General features: G+C 49.3%; 1 protein-coding gene across 1 annotated transcript in view; it reads right to left on the bottom strand.

Moving 5' to 3' along the window:
• Positions 1-5622: 5622 nt before the first annotated feature.
• phf21b (PHD finger protein 21B) overlaps positions 5623-18783 on the bottom strand; it is a 100525-nt gene continuing 87364 nt past the window's right edge. The window contains exons 3-14 of the mRNA XM_079263273.1: positions 18106-18366; positions 13695-13787; positions 12409-12729; positions 11391-11519; positions 11268-11319; positions 11119-11195; positions 10983-11037; positions 9262-9284; positions 9023-9181; positions 8882-8948; positions 8705-8808; positions 5623-6915 (exon numbers count right to left, since the gene is read on the bottom strand). Coding sequence (XP_079119399.1) covers positions 6676-6915; positions 8705-8808; positions 8882-8948; positions 9023-9181; positions 9262-9284; positions 10983-11037; positions 11119-11195; positions 11268-11319; positions 11391-11519; positions 12409-12729; positions 13695-13787; positions 18106-18366 — 1581 coding nt within the window. The 3' untranslated portion in view covers positions 5623-6675. The remainder of the gene's footprint in view (positions 6916-8704; positions 8809-8881; positions 8949-9022; positions 9182-9261; positions 9285-10982; positions 11038-11118; positions 11196-11267; positions 11320-11390; positions 11520-12408; positions 12730-13694; positions 13788-18105; positions 18367-18783) is intronic.

Here is an 18783-nt window from a genome sequence, read left to right on the forward strand (position 1 = left end):
AACAGCCGGGCGCCGCCTGGAAAATGTTCCGGAAACTCCGACCAATACGGACATTTACTTTCATGTTTAATGTAAAAGTATTGTAAAGATTTTTTTTATCCTGCGGTGAAATAAACTTTTCTCAGTATTTTACAGGTTAAACAAGTTTTCTGTGGTTTGATTTTTCTTCATGAAGGTTTTTGTTTCCAGTTTGATCAGAATTTATCTTCTAGGATTTCCTCGGGTTTGTTTTTCCTCCCCGCCGCTCCCGCCGTCTGTTCAAGGTTCCAATGTAAAGCTTTAATAGGTTTATTCTGTGGACACGACGGCATCAGCTGACCTCCGTCTGCTTCCTGGCAGCGCTGACGTCCCGTCTCAGGTCCAGATAAACTTCTTTCCTGTTGATGAGGAGGAGAGCCGTGTGTCAGAGAACCAGGTTCGATTCCCTCTTCACACATTTCACTTTCTTCACAGAGAGCCGTCAAAGTCTCCTCCCCCTGCTTTCTCCCCCTCAGCTACTCCTCCTGTCCCCCCTGGGGGGAGTAGCTACCTCCCTCCCTCCTAACCCTGCTCCCTCCCTCCTGCTCCCCCCTAGCTGCTGCTCCTGCCTGCTTCTCCATCGTGGCTTTGTCTCGACATGGAACTATCTGTATCTCCCCCCTCTCTCCCCCTTCTGTCCCTTCTCTCCCCTCTCTCCCTCCGTCTCCTCCTCTGTTACTCCGTTTCAACGCTACATAGCATCATGTTGTGGAGCTCCACCAGCAGATAGCTCACTTAGAAGCTCATCTGCTCCCCTTACGGGACACGCTGGTTCAATTCCGCCTTGTGATGGAGTAGAGCGTATAGCTACGCTGGGGAACGTGGGTAGAAGCGGGAGGAGAGTAGGATGTAGTAGTTAGCCAGGTGGTAGAACAGCAAGAAATAGAACTACTTACTAAGACAAGGTAGATTTTCATAAGGTTGATAGATTATTTAGCAGTAGAGCAGCTGGGAATGGATAGATGAGCTAGCTAGAAGGCAGATAGAAATAGTCGTCTCATCTATTTAAAGTTACCTACCAGTTATAAACCAGTTACTAACCAGTAATAAACTAATACAAACGATTTACAGGTGTGATCAGTAGATGTGGTTCTAAAGGTTCACTCTGTAAAAGAGCTGATCTTCCAGCATGATGTTTCATGGTGTTTAACTACCTACCGTACCAACCTGCAGCCTACCGTACCAACCTGCAGCCTACCGTACCAACCTGCAGCCTACCGTACCAACCTACAGCCTACCGTCTTAACCTGCAGCCTACCGTCTTAACCTGCAGCCTACCGTCTTAACCTGCAGCCTACCGTCTTAACCTGCAGCCTACCGTCTTAACCTGCAGCCTACCGTACCAACCTGCAGCCTACCGTACCAACCCTCCACCTACCGTACCAACCTGCAGCCTACCGTACTAACCTGCAGCCTACCGTCTTAACCTGCAGCCTACCGTACCAACCTGCAGCCTACCGTACCAACCCTCCACCTACCGTATTAACCTGCAATCTACCGTACCAACCTGCAGCCTACCGTACTAACCTGCAGCCTACCGTCTTAACCTGCAGCCTACCGTACCAACCTGCAGCCTACCGTCTTAACCTGCAGCCTACCGTACCAACCTGCAGCCTACCGTACCAACCTGCAGCCTACCGTACCAACCTGCAGCCTACCGTCTTAACCTGCAGCCTACCGTACCAACCCTCAACCTACCGTATTAACCTGCAACCTACCATATTAACCTGCAATCTACCGTACCAACCTACAACTTATCTTATTAACCTGCAACCTACTGTATGACTTACTGTACTAACCTGTAACCTAAAGTACCAACCTGCAAACTGCTGTACAACCTGCAACCTACCGTATTAACCTGCAACCTACCGTATTAACCTGCAACCTACCGTATTAACCTGCAATCTATCGTACCAAACTGCAACCTACTGTATTAACCTGCAAACTACCGTACCAACCCTCAACGTACCGTACCAACCCTCAACGTACCGTACCAACCGGCAACGTACCGTACCTACCTGCAACCTACCGTCTTAACCTGCAGCCTACCGTAAAAACCCTCAACGTACCGTACTGCCTGCAACGTACCATCTTAACCTGCAATCTGTCGTACCGCCTGCAACCTACCATACTAACCTGCAACCTACCGTACTAACCTGCAACCTACCATACTAACCTGCAACCTACCATATTAACCTGCAAACTACCGTACTAACCTGCAGCCTACCGTACTAACTTGCCGACTACCGTCTTAACCTGCAGCCTACCGTACCAACCTGGAACCTACCGTCTTAACCCGCAGCCTACCGTCTTAACCCGCAGCCTACCGTCTTAACCTGCAGCCTACCGTACCAACCTGGAACCTACCGTATTAACCCGCAACCTACCGTCTTAACCTGCAGCCTACCGTCTTAACCTGCAGCCTATCGTACTAACCTTCAGCCTACCGTGCTAACCTGCAGCCTAAAGCACCAACCTGCAAACTGCCGTACGACCTACAACCTACTGTCTTAACCTGCAGCCTACCATACTAACCTGCAACCTACTGTATTAACCTGCAGCCTACCGTACTAACCTGCAAACTACCATACTAACCTGCAACCTACCGTCTTAACCTGCAACCTACCGTACAAGCCTCAACGTACCGTACTAACCTGCAACCTACCGTACCAACCTACAACTTACCTTATTAACCTGCAACCTACTGTATGACCTACCGTCTTAACCTGCAGCCTACCGTCTTAACCTGCAGCCTACCGTCTTAACCTGCAGCCTACCGTACCAAACTGTAACCTACTGTATTAACCTGCAACCTACCGTCTTAACCTGCAACCTACCGTACAAGCCTCAACGTACCGTACTAACCTGCAACCTACCGTACCAACCTACAACTTACCTTATTAACCTGCAACCTACTGTATGACCTACCGTCTTAACCTGCAGCCTACCGTCTTAACCCGCAGCCTACCGTACCAACCTGCAACCTACCGTACCAACCCTCAACCTACAACTTACTTTATTAACCTGCAACCTACTGTATGACTTACTGTACTAACCTGTAACCTAAAGTACCAACCTTCAAACTGCCGTACGACCTACAACCTACCGTCTTAACCTGCAGCCTACCGTCTTAACCTGCAGCTTAAGATTTGTCAAAATAAATGAACAGGTCATCCATCTGTGTGTTTTATAAAATAGGCAGGTATCTTGTTTCTTCTTCCTGCATGGCAGTGCTTGGTATGTTCTGTCCAGTTTTACAGCCATGTGACAAACTGTCAAACAGATCATTTAACAGACATTTAAAGGTCAGAAATTCAAGCATTGAAAACGCGACAAAGCTTCCTTTTTTACTTGAACTTTGTTTATTATTGATTTTGTTTTTCGTAAGAACTTGGTACAAAAAGTGAGACTACTCTTTAACCTCCTTCCATCTGTCGGCTTTTTAATGCATCAGAAAGAAGAAAAACTACGTTGGCATATTTAAGACGAACACTTTCCTATACACACTATCCACTGGACAGTCTCCTTAACGACAAACAGAAAGTCCTACTTCCAACAGACATTTTCACCTCCTCCATGGCCTCGCCGTCCATGTGGCGAAAAGAACAAAGTCAGAATGCAGAACAGCAAACGATAGAAAAGTCCAACGTGCCGTTTCTCTTTGCTCCTCCATGAAAGAATATAAAAAATGTTTCTTGTGTCGTGTAGTAAAATAGATCTGTTTAAGCACTGCACAGTTTCTCCCGGAGAAGATTCTAAAAACGGATGAAGATGTTCGGGAGGAGGAGGAGGGGGGCGTTTGTTTCTTTTTGTTCGTTGTAGAGGGGGTGGAGCATGGATACGCGTCATGGACCAATGATATGGTTTCCATGGGTTTTTATTCTTTGATCTTCACCTGCAGCTCTCAGGTGAGGACTCGATATGCGTCACATGGCACTTTCCTGTCTCCAAGCGAATCCCTCGCTTCTGATGATGATGATTTTATTCTCAGGTCACCGCCTGGACGAGTCCTGCTGGAGCATTGGTCTGTGAACCTTTTACATCCAGATTTATACCAGATGGTCCCGTCAGTCAGCCCCCCAGGTGATTCAGGTAAATGTTTGACCTCTAAAACCCACCTGATCACCACCTCAGCTACCTCAGGAACGGCAGATATGGGACCCTTCAGGTGACCTACGGAGGTTTATAATCCAGACACATGTAGTGTTTATTCAGAGACTCCACATGGTAAATCACCATGGTAACACTAAGTACAACGTTGCTAGGAAAACTTGGAAATGAAGGTGAAGTCGCTAAATTTCCACCAATCAGAGAATGAAAGCTAGAGTCCAATCAGGAGCCAGTTTTGTTTTGTGTTTGGATTTTATGCTGCTGTTCGTGTCTGCAGGCTGACTGGGATGAATATTAACCAGCCTGGAGTTTTAAAGTTAAATAACTTTTCTCTTTTAAATCTGGAAAAGGTGCTGAAACACTCCCAGATACCTGGGACTGATCGCTCCACGCTGATCTGGAATTGGAATGAAATGATATAAATAAGATAAATATAGTTGAAACTTTACGTGATTTTCTCCAGATTGTTTATATTTTCTACATGATTTTCTACTATTTACAGGTTATTCTGGTGTTTTACTGCATGGGGAACCTGAGTTGGATGTCTCTGGTTTAGCTTGTTGCTAAGCTACGCTAATCAGTGGCGGGACAATGCAGATCACTCCGGCGGAAAAAGGTTTGTCTCTCAAATTAATTTCTGTACATTTGAAGAAAAATTTCCAACTTTTTTTCTGTAATTCAACAGTTTATTTTGTTTGGAGGAAAAGGTGCACAGACTCCCGTTGGTCCTCTTGTAGCCTGTTGCCATGGAGACGATGCTTCCTAGCAGGATTGTCCAGGTGAGACGGATATGATCGGGGTCTTTTGATAAAATGTTTTTTCTTTGAACGTTTGTTCGCGTTTGTGCATCGACTGTGAACGTTAGCATAAATACGTCTGTAATCCCGAAGTGGGATGTCTCTGCACCAGCAGGAAGACTGGTGACACAGAACGGCCCAATGGCGGCTCCGCAACGGTCAAACTGTTGTTGCAGCTCGGCAGAGACGTCCCAGCTCGGGTTCAAACAAAGACACGAACCCTGAAACCATGAACAAGAGGCAGTGTTCATCTGTCGCCGCTTAACGCTAAAAAACACAAAAATATAAAAACAGGCAGAAAACGGGTGATTCCAGTACAAAAACAAAGACGTTTTTGGCATATTTTCCATACTGGTTGACGTGGGAGGGGCTTAACGGATGCATCGATTGGACTCCTGCGTCGTGTTCCATGGTAATTCCACCAAAATGAGAATTTACTCATTTTCATTCAAGATGCAGAAACAGAAAAAGGTCCTTCAGAAGTTTCAGAGTTCTGTTGCCAATGGTTACGGCCAAAATCATCTACATCTTTGTATCAACGGGCGTAAATGTTCGTTTTCCTTCCAGAAACTGGAATTAATCTGAATGTGTCGGTTTAAACGGCCTGAACACCACCGCGAAGCGACGACGTATCGAACCATCTATCGTCTGGAGATCCTCCGATCTGCAGCAGATCTCGTAAAAACTCAAACTGAAAATGTTCTCGGCCCCGGTGTCGTTCACATCCGACAGATACGGAACGGACCAATCAGAGAAGGCCGTGTGCTATTTCAGTTCCACTTTGCCGCTGCTCATTCAGACTGTATCACCATGGCAACCATGGACAAGCATCGAAACGTCGAACCCGACATCAGCGCAGTTTACCAGTTAACCCAGTTTGTTCATGCAACTCCAAAGCCTTCATCCCAAATCGCTTCCAGTTAGCTGCGGACATTTCCTCGACGCGTTTTAACGCCGTGTCACAGCGTGTCAGACCGAAACCACTTTAAGGATTAAACGCAGATTTTTAAGTTTGAGACTTCACGACCTCGCAGGAACCCGGTACGGATGCGGTTGCTGTGGAAACGGAGATTTAGAGGACACTTGAACCAGGAATGGGCGTCCAGGCTGCAGCTTCCTGATGATTTTATGCTTTTTAAAACATATTTCAGAAGGTTTTCCTGTTTCTGCATCATGAAGAAAAACAGGAACTTGTTTGTGATTCGATGAAAACAAAAACCTGCGATGATGATGATGATACAACGTATGTACAGTGATCCCCTCAAATACTCCAAACGTACATTTATCAACAGGCATCATGAAAATACTAAAATCTCCACTAAAAGGCTAATTTCTGTAGTTTAATCTTAAATACTTTTTTCTTTAACTCTATTAATACTGAAAAAACGTAACTCTGTTTTGTTTGAAGGCTCGTCTGCGATCGCGTCCCGAAAAACGTCTTCCTGAAGTCATACGGCAGAAACTTTGTTCGTAGGAGGACGACAACAAACATCTACTCGGATATATCCATGACAGTCGCTGGGCGAACACCAGACCTGCGTTTCAGAAAGGGCATTTTTGGACCGTGCGTTTCCACGGCAACACTGGAATCTAACTTTTTGTTGTACTAAATACATTAAGGCCAAGAATAAATAGAAAATAAATTATAAAAGAAATCTCGTAAGCACTGTAGGTGTTGGGTTTAGAAACACTGAGCCTCTTCGGAACAAAAATCTTCATCGCCGCCCTCAGAGTGCCAAAGGGGGCGTGGCTAGTTGTTAGCATCATCCTGTGTCAGCTGCAGGGGCGTGGCCGACGGACCTGGGGCGGCGGCGGATGTGCTGGTGGGTTTGATCCATGGCTGGGGGAGCAGGGAGGTGGCGGTGGTCTTCATGGTGACCTGGATGATCTGGTCGTGCTGGATCAGCCTGATGAGCGCTTTGAGGCGGTCGAGTGACGCCTGAGTCTCTCTCTGCTGGCCGAGCAGCCGGTCTCGCTGGTCCATGCAGACCTGCAGAAAGAAAACCGGATCGTCAGGACATTCGGGGACAGGTCACCTGATTCCACCTCAAACTACCCATCACATCCCTTATGGGGGTGTTTTCATGGGATGAGATGCAAACCTTCACCTGTTCAGCAGTTTGTGGCTGTAATGTGCAACATCCCCACAAGGGGGCGCAAGTTTACCAACACAAAGCCACAAGAGGTTCTGACCCCAATGGAAATACCGATCTTTACCGACAAACACGCCATTAGTAGTCTTAGTACCTTTCCTCTTTCGCACCAAAAGTGTAAACATGCATTTTACTGTTCAATAGAAGTTCTTTTGTTATAGTTGGTTTTTCTATGATGCCTGTTTCTCCTCTTGCCACCACGTGCACCTGTTGCTGCAACCGGTTAAACTCCGCATCCAGGACGCTCCAATACATCACACACTTGCCCATTGAAACGCGTTGCGCGTTTTGTTTAGAACCACGTGGCATGAGTGGTGTTCCGTGTTGAACTGCACTGCATGTAGAACGTTGCGTGATTAACAGCGTTGTGCATTGAACCGCGTTCCGTGGTGAACCGCGTTGCGTGATGAGTCGTGTTGCGTGTTGAACCGCGTTGCCTCGTGTTGCGTGTCGAACCGCGTTGCGTGATGAGTTGTGTTGCGTGTTGAACCGCGTTGCGTGATGAGTCGTGTTGCGTGTTGAACCGCGTTGCCTCGTGTTGCGTGTCGAACCGCGTTGCGTGATGAGTTGTGTTGCGTGTTGAACCGCGTTGCCTCGTGTTGCGTGTCGAACCGCGTTGCGTGATGAGTCGTGTTGCGTGTCGAACCGCGTTGCGTGATGAGTCGTGTTCTGTGTTGAACCGCGTTGCGTGATGCGTCGTGTTCTGTGTTGAACCGCGTTGCGTGATGCGTCGTGTTCTGTGTCGAACCGCGTTGCGTGATGCGTCGTGTTCTGTGTCGAACCGCGTTGCGTGATGCGTCGTGTTGCGTGATGAGTCGTGTTGCGTGATGAGTCGTGTTGCGTGTCGAACCGCGTTGCGTGATGAGTCGTGTTGCGTGCTGAACCGCGTTGCGTGATGCGTCGTGTTGCGTGTTGAACCGCGTTGCGTGATGAGTCGTGTTGCGTGCTGAACCGCGTTGCGTGATGAGTCGTGTTGCGTGCTGAACCGCGTTGCGTGATGAGTCGTGTTGCGTGCTGAACCGCGTTGCGTGATGAGTCGTGTTGCGTGTCGAACCGCGTTGCGTGATGAGTCGTGTTCTGTGTCGAACCGCGTTGCGTGATGCGTCGTGTTGCGTGTTGAACCGCGTTGCGTGATGAGTCGTGTTGCGTGTCGAACCGCGTTGCGTGATGCGTCGTGTTGCGTGTTGAACCGCGTTGCGTGATGCGTCGTGTTCTGTGTCGAACCGCGTTGCGTGATGAGTCGTGTTGCGTGTTGAACCGCGTTGCGTGATGCGTCGTGTTCTGTGTCGAACCGCGTTGCGTGATGCGTCGTGTTCTGTGTCGAACCGCGTTGCGTGATGAGTCGTGTTGCGTGTTGAACCGCGTTGCGTGATGCGTCGTGTTCTGTGTCGAACCGCGTTGCGTGATGAGTCGTGTTGCGTGTTGAACCGCGTTGCGTGATGCGTCGTGTTCTGTGTCGAACCGCATTGCGTGATGAGTCGTGTTGCGTGTCGAACCGCGTTGCGTGATGAGTCGTGTTGCGTGTCGAACCGCGTTGCGTGATGAGTCGTGTTGCGTGTCGAACCGCGTTGCGTGATGAGTCGTGTTGCGTGTCCGTGTTTAACCGCGATGAGGAACAGTGTTTACTTTGAGCGTTTTGTGGAGCTTCTCGTCCTCCTCCTCCAGGTGAGCACACTCCTTCTTCAGCTCGTTGTTTTGTCTCAGCAGCCGTCGTTTCTCTTCCTGCCTCACTGCACAAACAAACACGCCATCAGTCACCTGAACACGTCATCATCATCACCTCTTCCTCCTCCTGGTTCCCACCTGTCTTGTGTGTAACGTAGGACTGGACGAAGTTCTGAGGCCATGACATGTTCTCCTTGTTTAGAACCTGAAACAGACCACGGACGCTTTAGACGCGATAGTTTAGGTTTCCATGGAAATGGAAGGCGTTGGGAACCCCACCTTCTTCTGGCACTTGGGGCAGTACCAGGGCCCCCGGGGGGGCGTCTTGAGCGGCGGGTGGAGGCAGTTCGGGTGGAAGGCTCGGGGGCAGTTGTGGCATAGCTGCAACTCGCCGTCCTCCTTACAGATGGCACAGTGGTCTTCATGCTCCAAGTCCTCCTGAAACAAGACCAGATCGCCGTCAGCTGAGCCGGCGCACCGAAGACCTGAGCCGTGACATCACAAGTCACATGACCTACCTTCCAGGAGAGATCCTCAGAGTCTAGCATGTGGGTGAAAGCAGAGCAGAGGTTAGTGGCAGGTTAGAGGAGGGCTGGGTGTTAACAGGTTAAAGCTGTGAGGGAACGTCTGACCACCAAGCCGTGCTGAAGGTCAGACTGGAGTTAGAAAAGCAAAACCGGTCTCAGCTGGAATTTCTGTGGTTAAAAATGTGTTTTAGTACGTTTAGCAGACTCAGTTTCCTGATGGCGAGCTAAGCTAAAGCTCTCTTTGCTCCTCTAAGGAAGAATATAAAATCTGTGTAAGTTAGAATATTAAATATCCACATTCTGCACTTCTTCTCCTTGGAGGAGCTTTTAGCTCGTCCTTCAGGGAACCCTCTGATTTCCACACTGAGCATGCTCAGTCTGAAACAAACATGGTTTCCATTTGGAGGTTGACAGACATGATTGGACCACAGGGGTCATGTGGTGCGGACATGTTATACTGCAGACAACTTTACGTTTTGTTTACTGTTGAGCATCAATGTAGCCGACAGTGAAGAACTTCCGAACATTTTACAGACTTTTCCAACTCTCTCCTGCTCCTATTGGCTGCTCTTGGTGTCAATCATTCACTTCCCACTACAGCTTTATATCTTAAGCTTTACTTTTTCTCACCACAAATCATTTTGTTACTGAATAAATACCAGTTTGGTTTTAGTTTCTTTAAAATATATTTCATGAATATGTTTGAGATGAAACCCTGGAAGATTGGCTTGGCTCCACCCACTTCATTTAATCATGGTTTATATATCTGGAATAAAAGTTGTACGAAGTGATCTTGCTTGTCCAATCAGGAGATTTTTATATCTGCTTTGTGATTTTTTTTTTTTTTTATACGTCACTTTAGATGCTCAGACATCAGCTGTTCTGGAGGCGTCTGTTTTTCCCAGTTGGTGTAACTGGAACTCAGACGGCTCAGTAACGATGTGGCCTGCTGCTGGCCAGACAACTGGAACGCACCATGTGATAAGCTGCTGCCAGTCGGACCGTACCACGTGCTGCAGCGTTGAGGGGGGGGTTGAGGATCTATGTGGAGTCTGATATGATGTCTGGTTATTTTACTCTTTTGTCTCGTATTATCTGGCTTACTTCAACTGATTTGCTAAGTTTGTAATTATTTGTGGAAAATAAATAAACACGCTTTGAACAGAATCTGTGTGTCCTGCTGTATGTATAAAAGATGGGCGGAGCCTCCGTGACGTCACCCGTAGGTTTCTGAAGAGCTGAATTGAAGCTCGGTGGGCGGTTCCTACCATCACCATCTTGGCAGGGGCATGCGTGTCGTCTCGCCCGGAAAATACAAGTATGGGCAAGAGGTGGAGCTGAGAGGGGGGCTGTGAGCGTCATGGTGGATGATTGACATCGAGCGAACTCCGAGCTTTCTGTAGCTAAGAGCTAACCCGGAGATAACAGGAGATAACCAGCTAATGGAGGTAAGCGAGCTAAAGCTAAGTCACGTTGTTAACCGGCTAAAAACCGCAGTTCTACGTTCTTCTGACTTGAAGCAGGAGATCGGGTACCTGTCAATCAAAAGGACACGCCCCTAAATATGCCGAACTTCGAGATTAAATTACTTTCAAACGGACGAGTTACAAATAAATTCACTCCCCCCACAGTTGTCATGAAGGTAAACCTGACCTATTGAACCTACAAACAGGAAGTGACATCACTCTTGGTGTAATTCGGGGAGTCATTACCTCGAGCCGCCAGGAAGAGCGAGCTGTTCAGGTACTGCGACGCCAGGCGTTTACGCTGCACAGAGACAGGAAGTGTGATTAAAGCGGCTTTCTGAGCACAAACGGCGTCTTTTAAACGGGTTTCCAGTTTTCTGACCTCGGGTTCAAACAGGCCGCTGTAGGCCGGGTTGGCTGTGCTTCTCCTCTTCCTCTCCTGCCTCTTCGTCTGGATTTCTGTCAGAACAACATCAGTCGATGAAAACAGCAGCGTATTTCCCGGCTGAAGCTCACCTGCGTGCGACTCACCTTCCAGGTGTTCTGTGGTGACGAGGCCGAGGGCAACCATGAAGGCGATTTTCTGCAAGACGACCAGGTTTCAGCTTTTCCCACAGAAACATTTCAGTCATTCGTGACAAAAAGCCGACTCACCTCCGGGTCCTCCTCCTCCTTCTGTGGTGGTGGTTTCAGGGCTGGTGGCGCCCCCTGTGGCGGGAGGTCCAGCTGTGACCCGGGGGAGCCCTCGGTGCTGCTGGCGGCCTGCGGCTGGATTATTATCACCTGGAAACGAATCAGAAAAGCAGAAGTTCAGAACCATATGGAACTCCATCAACGCGCTTTCACCACGTTGAAACCTAAATATACTTTATTTAATTTTAGCTAATTATGTTGTGATTAATGACTAATAAGATTTCACACTGAACAACATGGACGTCAGAGAGGAGCCAAGAAGGTCAATTCTGTCCTCCATTTTACTTTTACTAAACTTTTATTCAGGTTTTCTGCAGAAAAATGAGAAATTCCAGGCAACATTATAAGATGTGCTAATAATGGACGTTTGTGGAATAAATCTAGTAAATCAGTTTAATATAAAGTAAAGCTCACATTTTAATGAGACTGCTGATAGTAACGACGACGTTTGCTTTTAGCACTTTAGTGTTTTCTAAAAGCTGCTGGTGGTAAAAACGGCATCTAAAGGGTTAAACTTTAGTTCTGTCTTTATTTACATGAAAACTGTGAAACTCGCAGTTTTTCACTGAGAAAAAGTTTAAACCTGTTTAGGGAGAAATTTAGTCCCCGAGTTTTGACTGTCAGGCTGAAGAGACCTGTAGACAAAACTCAGGGTGATGAGTAAAAAAAAAAAAAGGGCAGCCAAAACTGGTCCCACTGGAAACCAGTTTGTTGGGATGTGGAACCTGGATCTTACTGGTCCCACGGGAAACCAGTTTGTTGGGATGTGGAACCTGGATCTTACTGGTCCCACTGGAAACCAGTTTGTTGGGATGTGGAACCTGGATCTTACTGGTCCCACTGGAAACCAGTTTGTTGGGATGTGGAACCTGGATCTTACTGGTCCCACTGGAAACCAGTTTGTTGGGATGTGGAACCTGGATCTTACTGGTCCCACTGGAAACCAGTTTGCTTATCACAGTGTGGGGAGCTGCTTCACCTTGACTGCCTCACTGACGGTGGAAACCCCGTTGGCGTTGGCAGGGGAGGCGGCGATGATGGCGTAGGCCACGCCGGGACCGGCGGAGGCGTGCTGGGCGGTGCTGCCGGAGTCGGACCCCCCTGACGGGGCGTGTGGCGGGGCAGCAGGCGAGGAGGCGGCGCTCCGGCGGTCGGGGCTGAAGGTGCTGTTGGCGGTGGGCAGGGTGGGGCCCTGGCTCTTGGGGCTGACCACAGCGGCGGCTCTCTGCAGGCGGAGGGGCTGCAGCTCCTGGCAGGGACTGTGGGGAAGGCTGTCGGGGATCTGGGTCTTTGGCCTGACCTGCAGCAGAACCGGACCAGTCAACCAGAACCCACAGAATCTGCTGCTACCGGTCTGGAAAAACACCAGAACCAGAACCCACAGAATCTGCTGCTACCGGTCTGGAAAAACACCAGAACCAGAACCCACAGAATCTGCTGCTACCGGTCTGGAAAAACACCAGAACCAGAACCGAAGACAGAGGGAAGTAGCAGAGCTGAGATGTGGGTCAGGCTGACCTCTGCTGGACGCTGACTGGTATTACATCATCAGCCATAAAATCGCCACCTTTCATTTAAAACCCACCCAGAACCGGTCCGATACTCCACCCAAACAGTCTGAAACCAGAACCGGTTTAATACTTTGTTACAGGACACTGTGTTGAATCGATTATTTACAGGTGAAACATACGACTGGATGATGTAACATGTTATTAACTCGTTAGCATGTAACCAGGTGTAGGTGTAACAAGCAGTTTCCATGACAACAACACTGGAGACACAAGCATATAGTGAAGGACCGAGGTTTCCCACCACGACAGAGGAACCGGTCCGGCGGGCCGGACGACGGTGGAGCCGGTCCGCCGTCGGGCCGGACGACGGTGGAGCCGGTCCGCCGTCGGGCCGGACGACGGTGGAGCCGGTCCGCCGTCGGGCCGGACGACGGAGGAGCCGGTCCGCCGTCGGGCCGGACGACGGAGGAGCCGGTCCGCCGTCGGGCCGGACGACGGAGGAGCCGGTCCGCCGTCGGGCCGGACGACGGAGGAGCCGGTCCGCCGTCGGGCCGGACGACGGTGGAGCCGGTCCGCCGTCGGGCCGGACGACGGAGGAGCCGGTCCGCCGTCGGGCCGGACGACGGAGGAGCCGGTCCGCCGTCGGGCCGGACGACGGAGGAGCCGGTCCGCCGTCGGGCCGGACGACGGTGGAGCCGGTCCGCCGTCGGGCCGGACGATGGAGGAACCGGTATAAACCAGTATGGCGGCGTACCTGAGGTAGCACGGTGGCTGCTTGTCCTGCCAGCCGGTGCAGGGAGCTGACTTGAGGCACCTTGATGGGGACAGCAGTGAGAGTTCCCAGCATCTGAAACACAAACACACCAGTTAGAAACCAGTCAACAAACTGGAAGCACAACTCCAGTAATCACTCGGTTCCAGATCCAGATCGGTTCTTCAGTCGACTGAGGAAGAAATTATTTTCATGTTAACGACAAATGGATGAAAACTTTCTTCATCATGAAGTCGACCGATCAAATACCAGTTTGGAACCAGTTTACTGCCCACATTAACCAGCGAACCAGTTCAGCATCAAAGTGAAGCCAGTCTGGAACAGGAGTGGAATCCAAGTCCAGGTTCAGTTTGTGTGTTCAGTCCTGAAACGTCGTTCATGCCGTTGTACAAATAAAGCTGATCTGAACTGAATCACAAACCAGTTACAAATAACCAGTCCCAGTTAAACGAATCCCAGGTCTCCCAGTTTCCATCCATCATCATGAAATCTAACTAATTTGAGGATTAATCGTGAATTAAACCTAAGCGGATTTAAAATCATGTCTTAAATAATAGTTTGTCTCTTCTACATTTAAAGTGACTAATAATAAAAACTATAAATAATAATAAAACCGGCTTCTGTTTTAGTACTTAAATGCTTTAATATATTTTTTTTTAATAAGAATGATAAGTCTCTGCAGAAAGCAGTAAAAACTAGTTTTTATTATTTATTTAGATAATAAATGACCAATAATTATAATAATAACAATGGTGCAAGTTAAATAAGATTTTTAAGTTTTATCTTCTCGGCTTCCTGATTAATGTCTTCTTCCTGCCGCAGCGCCATCTGCTGCTCGTTTCTGGAATAAACATCGGAGCACACATTTCTCCTGGAAGATTTTTGTCTTGAGAGGAAACCGGTCATCCTGCTGGTTCTGATCCAGGTTCTGATCCAAATGTTTCATAGATTTATAATCTTCAGATTGAAGCAAAGGTCCAGTTAGACAAGAAAAGTAGAAATGAATGTTTAATCAGAGGAAATCTTTCTCCGGCTGACTGGTTTTACTGGAACTTCAGCTGGTTTGTCATTTTTATGACATCGACTTTACGCCCCCAAACCAGTCTGTAATCTATAAATCTATAAAACACTCTGTAAACCAGCCTGAAACCAGTCTATAAACTGGCCAGCTGACTGGTTTTATCCTTGTCGACTCAGAGACCAGGAGAGAAAAGAAGGTGGACCCCCCCCTCCGATCCTTTTCTTCTTCTGTGAAAATCCTTTCGTTCCATTGTGCTGCAGAGGAGGAGGAGGCCTGTTGCCATGGCAACTGCAGAGATGAAAATTCTTGCAGCCTTTCATTTTTGTAATTGCTGCCTCTTTTCTCCGAGCCGAAGCTCCTTCTGTTTAGGGTCTTCCTCCTCCTCTTCCTCCTCTTCTTCCTGAATCTGGTCATTTTACCGAGTAAAAGCCGTCGAAGCGAGTCGAAACCGTCTCAGTCGGACCCTCTAACAGCACCAGGCCTGGTCCAAAGTTCCCACCCAGAGTCCTGGTCCAGTAAAGTCCTGATCAATAGTTCATAAGTTTTTTCCAGACCAGTCCCGGTACCCGATACCCGGCCAGTTCCAGACCAGTCCCGGTACCCGATACCCGGCCAGTTCCAGACCAGTCCCGGTACCCGGCCAGTTCCAGACCAGTCCCGGTACCCGGCCAGTTCCAGACCAGTCCCGGTACCCGGCCAGTTCCAGACCAGTCCCGGTACCCGGTACCCGGCCAGTTCCAGACCAGTCCCGGTACCCGATACCCGGCCAGTTCCAGACCAGTCCCGGTACCCGATACCCGGCCAGTTCCAGACCAGTCCCGGTACCCGGCCAGTTCCAGACCAGTCCCGGTACCCGGCCAGTTCCAGACCAGTCCCGGTACCCGGCCAGTTCCAGACCAGTCCCGGTACCCGGTACCCGGCCAGTTCCAGACCAGTCCCGGTACCCGGTACCCGGCCAGTTCCAGACCAGTCCCGGTACCCGGCCAGTTCCAGACCAGTCCCGGTACCCGGCCAGTTCCAGACCAGTCCCGGTACCCGGCCAGTTCCAAACCAGTACTGGTACCCAACCAGTTCCTGACCTCCAGGTCCATGAGACTGGTCCCTGCCATCGCCTGAAGGACAACCAAGCCCCAACGGAGCAGCTGGGAGGTTCTGAACATCCTTTAACTGACCACATGACTCCAGAACCAGAACTTTCTCTGTAAACTCTAAGAAACTGTTTGTAGGAGTTTTTGGTTCCCCTTGAGAGGAGAACATTAAAGACCAGATTTAGAGACGGACCGGAGAGATGAAGCTAAAACCGTTTAAAGACTGAAATGTGACCATTTGTCCAGTCTTCTTCTTCTCTGGTAAAATAATAATTGATGAAGATGTGTTTGTAGCGCCATGGAAGGAAAAGAAGGATCACCTGATCTGAGCATCATTGCTCCCTTGATTCAGGCTGAAATTTCCATCGCAGCTCAGCGAGGTGTAGCATAATTACCTCCAGCTCTGCTGAGGATTTATGTCCCACTGCTGGTCAGCAGCTGCAGCTTCGACACTAAATAATCTTCACTCTTCAATTTACCTTAAACCAAAAACAGCTGCAGAAGACAGCTGAGGAAGTGTCTGGAAGCTAACGTTTCACCTCTGCTGTCAGCCTGCAGTACTAGTGTTAGCTGCTAATGTGGGAGCTTACAGTCCTAGCGTTAGCTGCTAATGTGGGAGCCTGTAGTCCTAGCGTTAGCTGCTAATGTGGGACCTTACAGTCCTAGCGTCAGCTGCTAATGTGGGAGCCTGTAGTCCTAGCGTCAGCTGCTAATGTGGGAGCCTGTAGTCCTAGCGTCAGCTGCTAATGTGGGAGCCTGCAGTCCTAGCATTAGCTGCTAATGTGGAAGCCTGCAGTCCTAGCGTTAGCTGCTAATGTGGAAGCCTGTAGTCCTAGCGTTAGCTGCTAATGTGGAAGCCTGTAGTCCTAGCGTTAGCTGCTAATGTGGAAGCCTGTAGTCCTAGCGTTAGCTGCTAATGTGGGAGCCTGTAGTCCTAGCGTCAGCTGCTAATGTGGAAGCCTGTAGTCCTAGCGTCAGCTGCTAATGTGGAAGCCTGTAGTCCTAGCGTTAGCTGCTAATGTGGAAGCCTGTAGTCCTAGCGTTAGCTGCTAATGTGGGAGCCTGTAGTCCTAGCGTCAGCTGCTAATGTGGAAGCCTGTAGTCCTAGCGTTAGCTGCTAATGTGGGAGCCTGTAGTCCTAGCGTTAGCTGCTAATGTGGGAGCCTGTAGTCCTAGCGTTAGCTGCTAATGTGGGAGCTTACAGTCATAGCGTTAGCTGCTAGTGTGAGAGTCCTCGCAGCGGTCAGGACAGCCTCTGATTGGCTGACCCTTCGTGACTGATGGCGGCCAGAACGACCTGTAAGATGGTTTTGTTTGTATGACGAGACGATGCTGCTGCTCGCCATGGACACCTTCACCACTCTGCATCATGTCAGCGAGGAGGAGGAGGAGGAGGAGGAGGAGGACGAGGGAGGCGTTCCATCACACCAGGAACTTCCAGCTAAAACAAACATGACCGAACTGTAACCATGGCAACCAAGTGTTTCTGTTTTACGGCTTCACACCGACAGACAGAAGGTGGAGGAGAGGCGATGGGCCCGGATGGGGGGCTCGAACGCTCGGTCCTTCTCTTTGTACTGTTACAGCCGGAAGCTGCGTCTGCTGAGCCGAAGCTCTGATCCCAGCTGTGAGCTGACGGTGATGGTGCAGAATACCAAGCATGAAGGCGCCGAAAGGCTCCATCCTGAATCCTAACGGAGCTGTGAGCTGCCACAAACGCCAGAAACAGGAAACAGACACGATGCTCCTGCAGCGGCAGGATCTAAAAAAACCCACTTTCTTTTATGAATTGATTAAATGTTCTTTTTTCCACACTGAATCGCACGTCGTTGACTTGTATACATAAACAGTGTTCCGTCAGAGGCTTCTTCAGGTCAAACACAAGCCAGAAAGGTCAGAGGTCATTGATATAAGCAGCCTCCAGAAGAAAAAAATCTTCTTCACTTTAAAATACGTTATTTTTCTAAAAATGGAAGAATTTAAATGTCTGTATAAATAGGATCAGTTATACCTTGTAGGGTTTATAATATTTTGACATTTATTGATTACCAATAAGGAAAATCTTCATCATCTCTTCATATTCAGCATATATCAATATTTATTATTTGTTTATTATTGCCTAGTTTCCATGAAGTTCTTCATCAGGATCAATGTTTTCTTTTCATATTTGACCTCATGACCTTCCAGCTGCTTCATTGATGATCACTTTGTTCATCAATCAGCTGATCAGAGCTGACAATGTGCGTTTAGCCCCTCCCCCCCGGCAGGTGGAGGTGAAGGTTACCTGGGAGGAGGGCAGCTCTCTGGCTCTCCTGCTGCCGCTGAACGGGTGGACTCCGCCCACCGCCGCTGCCCTGCCGCCGGTCTGCAGGTTGATGGGGGACGTCTGCTCCGAGCTCGCCGCCTTCTGGCCGTTGATGTGTGCAGTCACCATGGAAACGGGAGTCTTGGCCGGCACCACGGAGATGGCGATGCCCTGACTGGGAGGCTTGATGAGCGACAGCGGCTTAGCCGTCCCCACCGGACACCCTCGGACCGCCAGTTTCTGCAGAGACAGACGGAGACAGGTGTGTTTACAGGTCTTCCTCCTCCTCCTCTTCCTCCTCCAGGGGGGAGGGGGAGAGAGGGGAGAGGGGGGTTTACAGCCTTTCACACCTTCAGATCAAACATTCAGGATATTTCTGGATGAGATTCGGTCAGTAGAAGGAAAGTGAAGCGTCCTGCGGTCCACCGGGGGGTGGGGGGGGTGTCACCACTCGGTATTCAGCGCCAGGGCCCTCCCCTGTCTGAGAGGTGAGTTTTATAAGGCCTCTGCTGTCTGGAGACGGAGGATGGCGAGCCCAAAGGTTACAGAGACCAGAACCGAACAGGTTCTGAACTGGATCTGGTTCTGGTTCTGGTTCTGAACTGGATCTGGTTCTGGTGGAACTTTCCCTCCAGTCAGAATGTTTATTGGATTTTT

The sequence above is a fragment of the Telmatherina bonti genome (assembly GCF_933228915.1).
Source record: "Telmatherina bonti genome assembly, chromosome: 23".
Lineage (NCBI taxonomy): Eukaryota > Metazoa > Chordata > Actinopteri > Atheriniformes > Telmatherinidae > Telmatherina > Telmatherina bonti.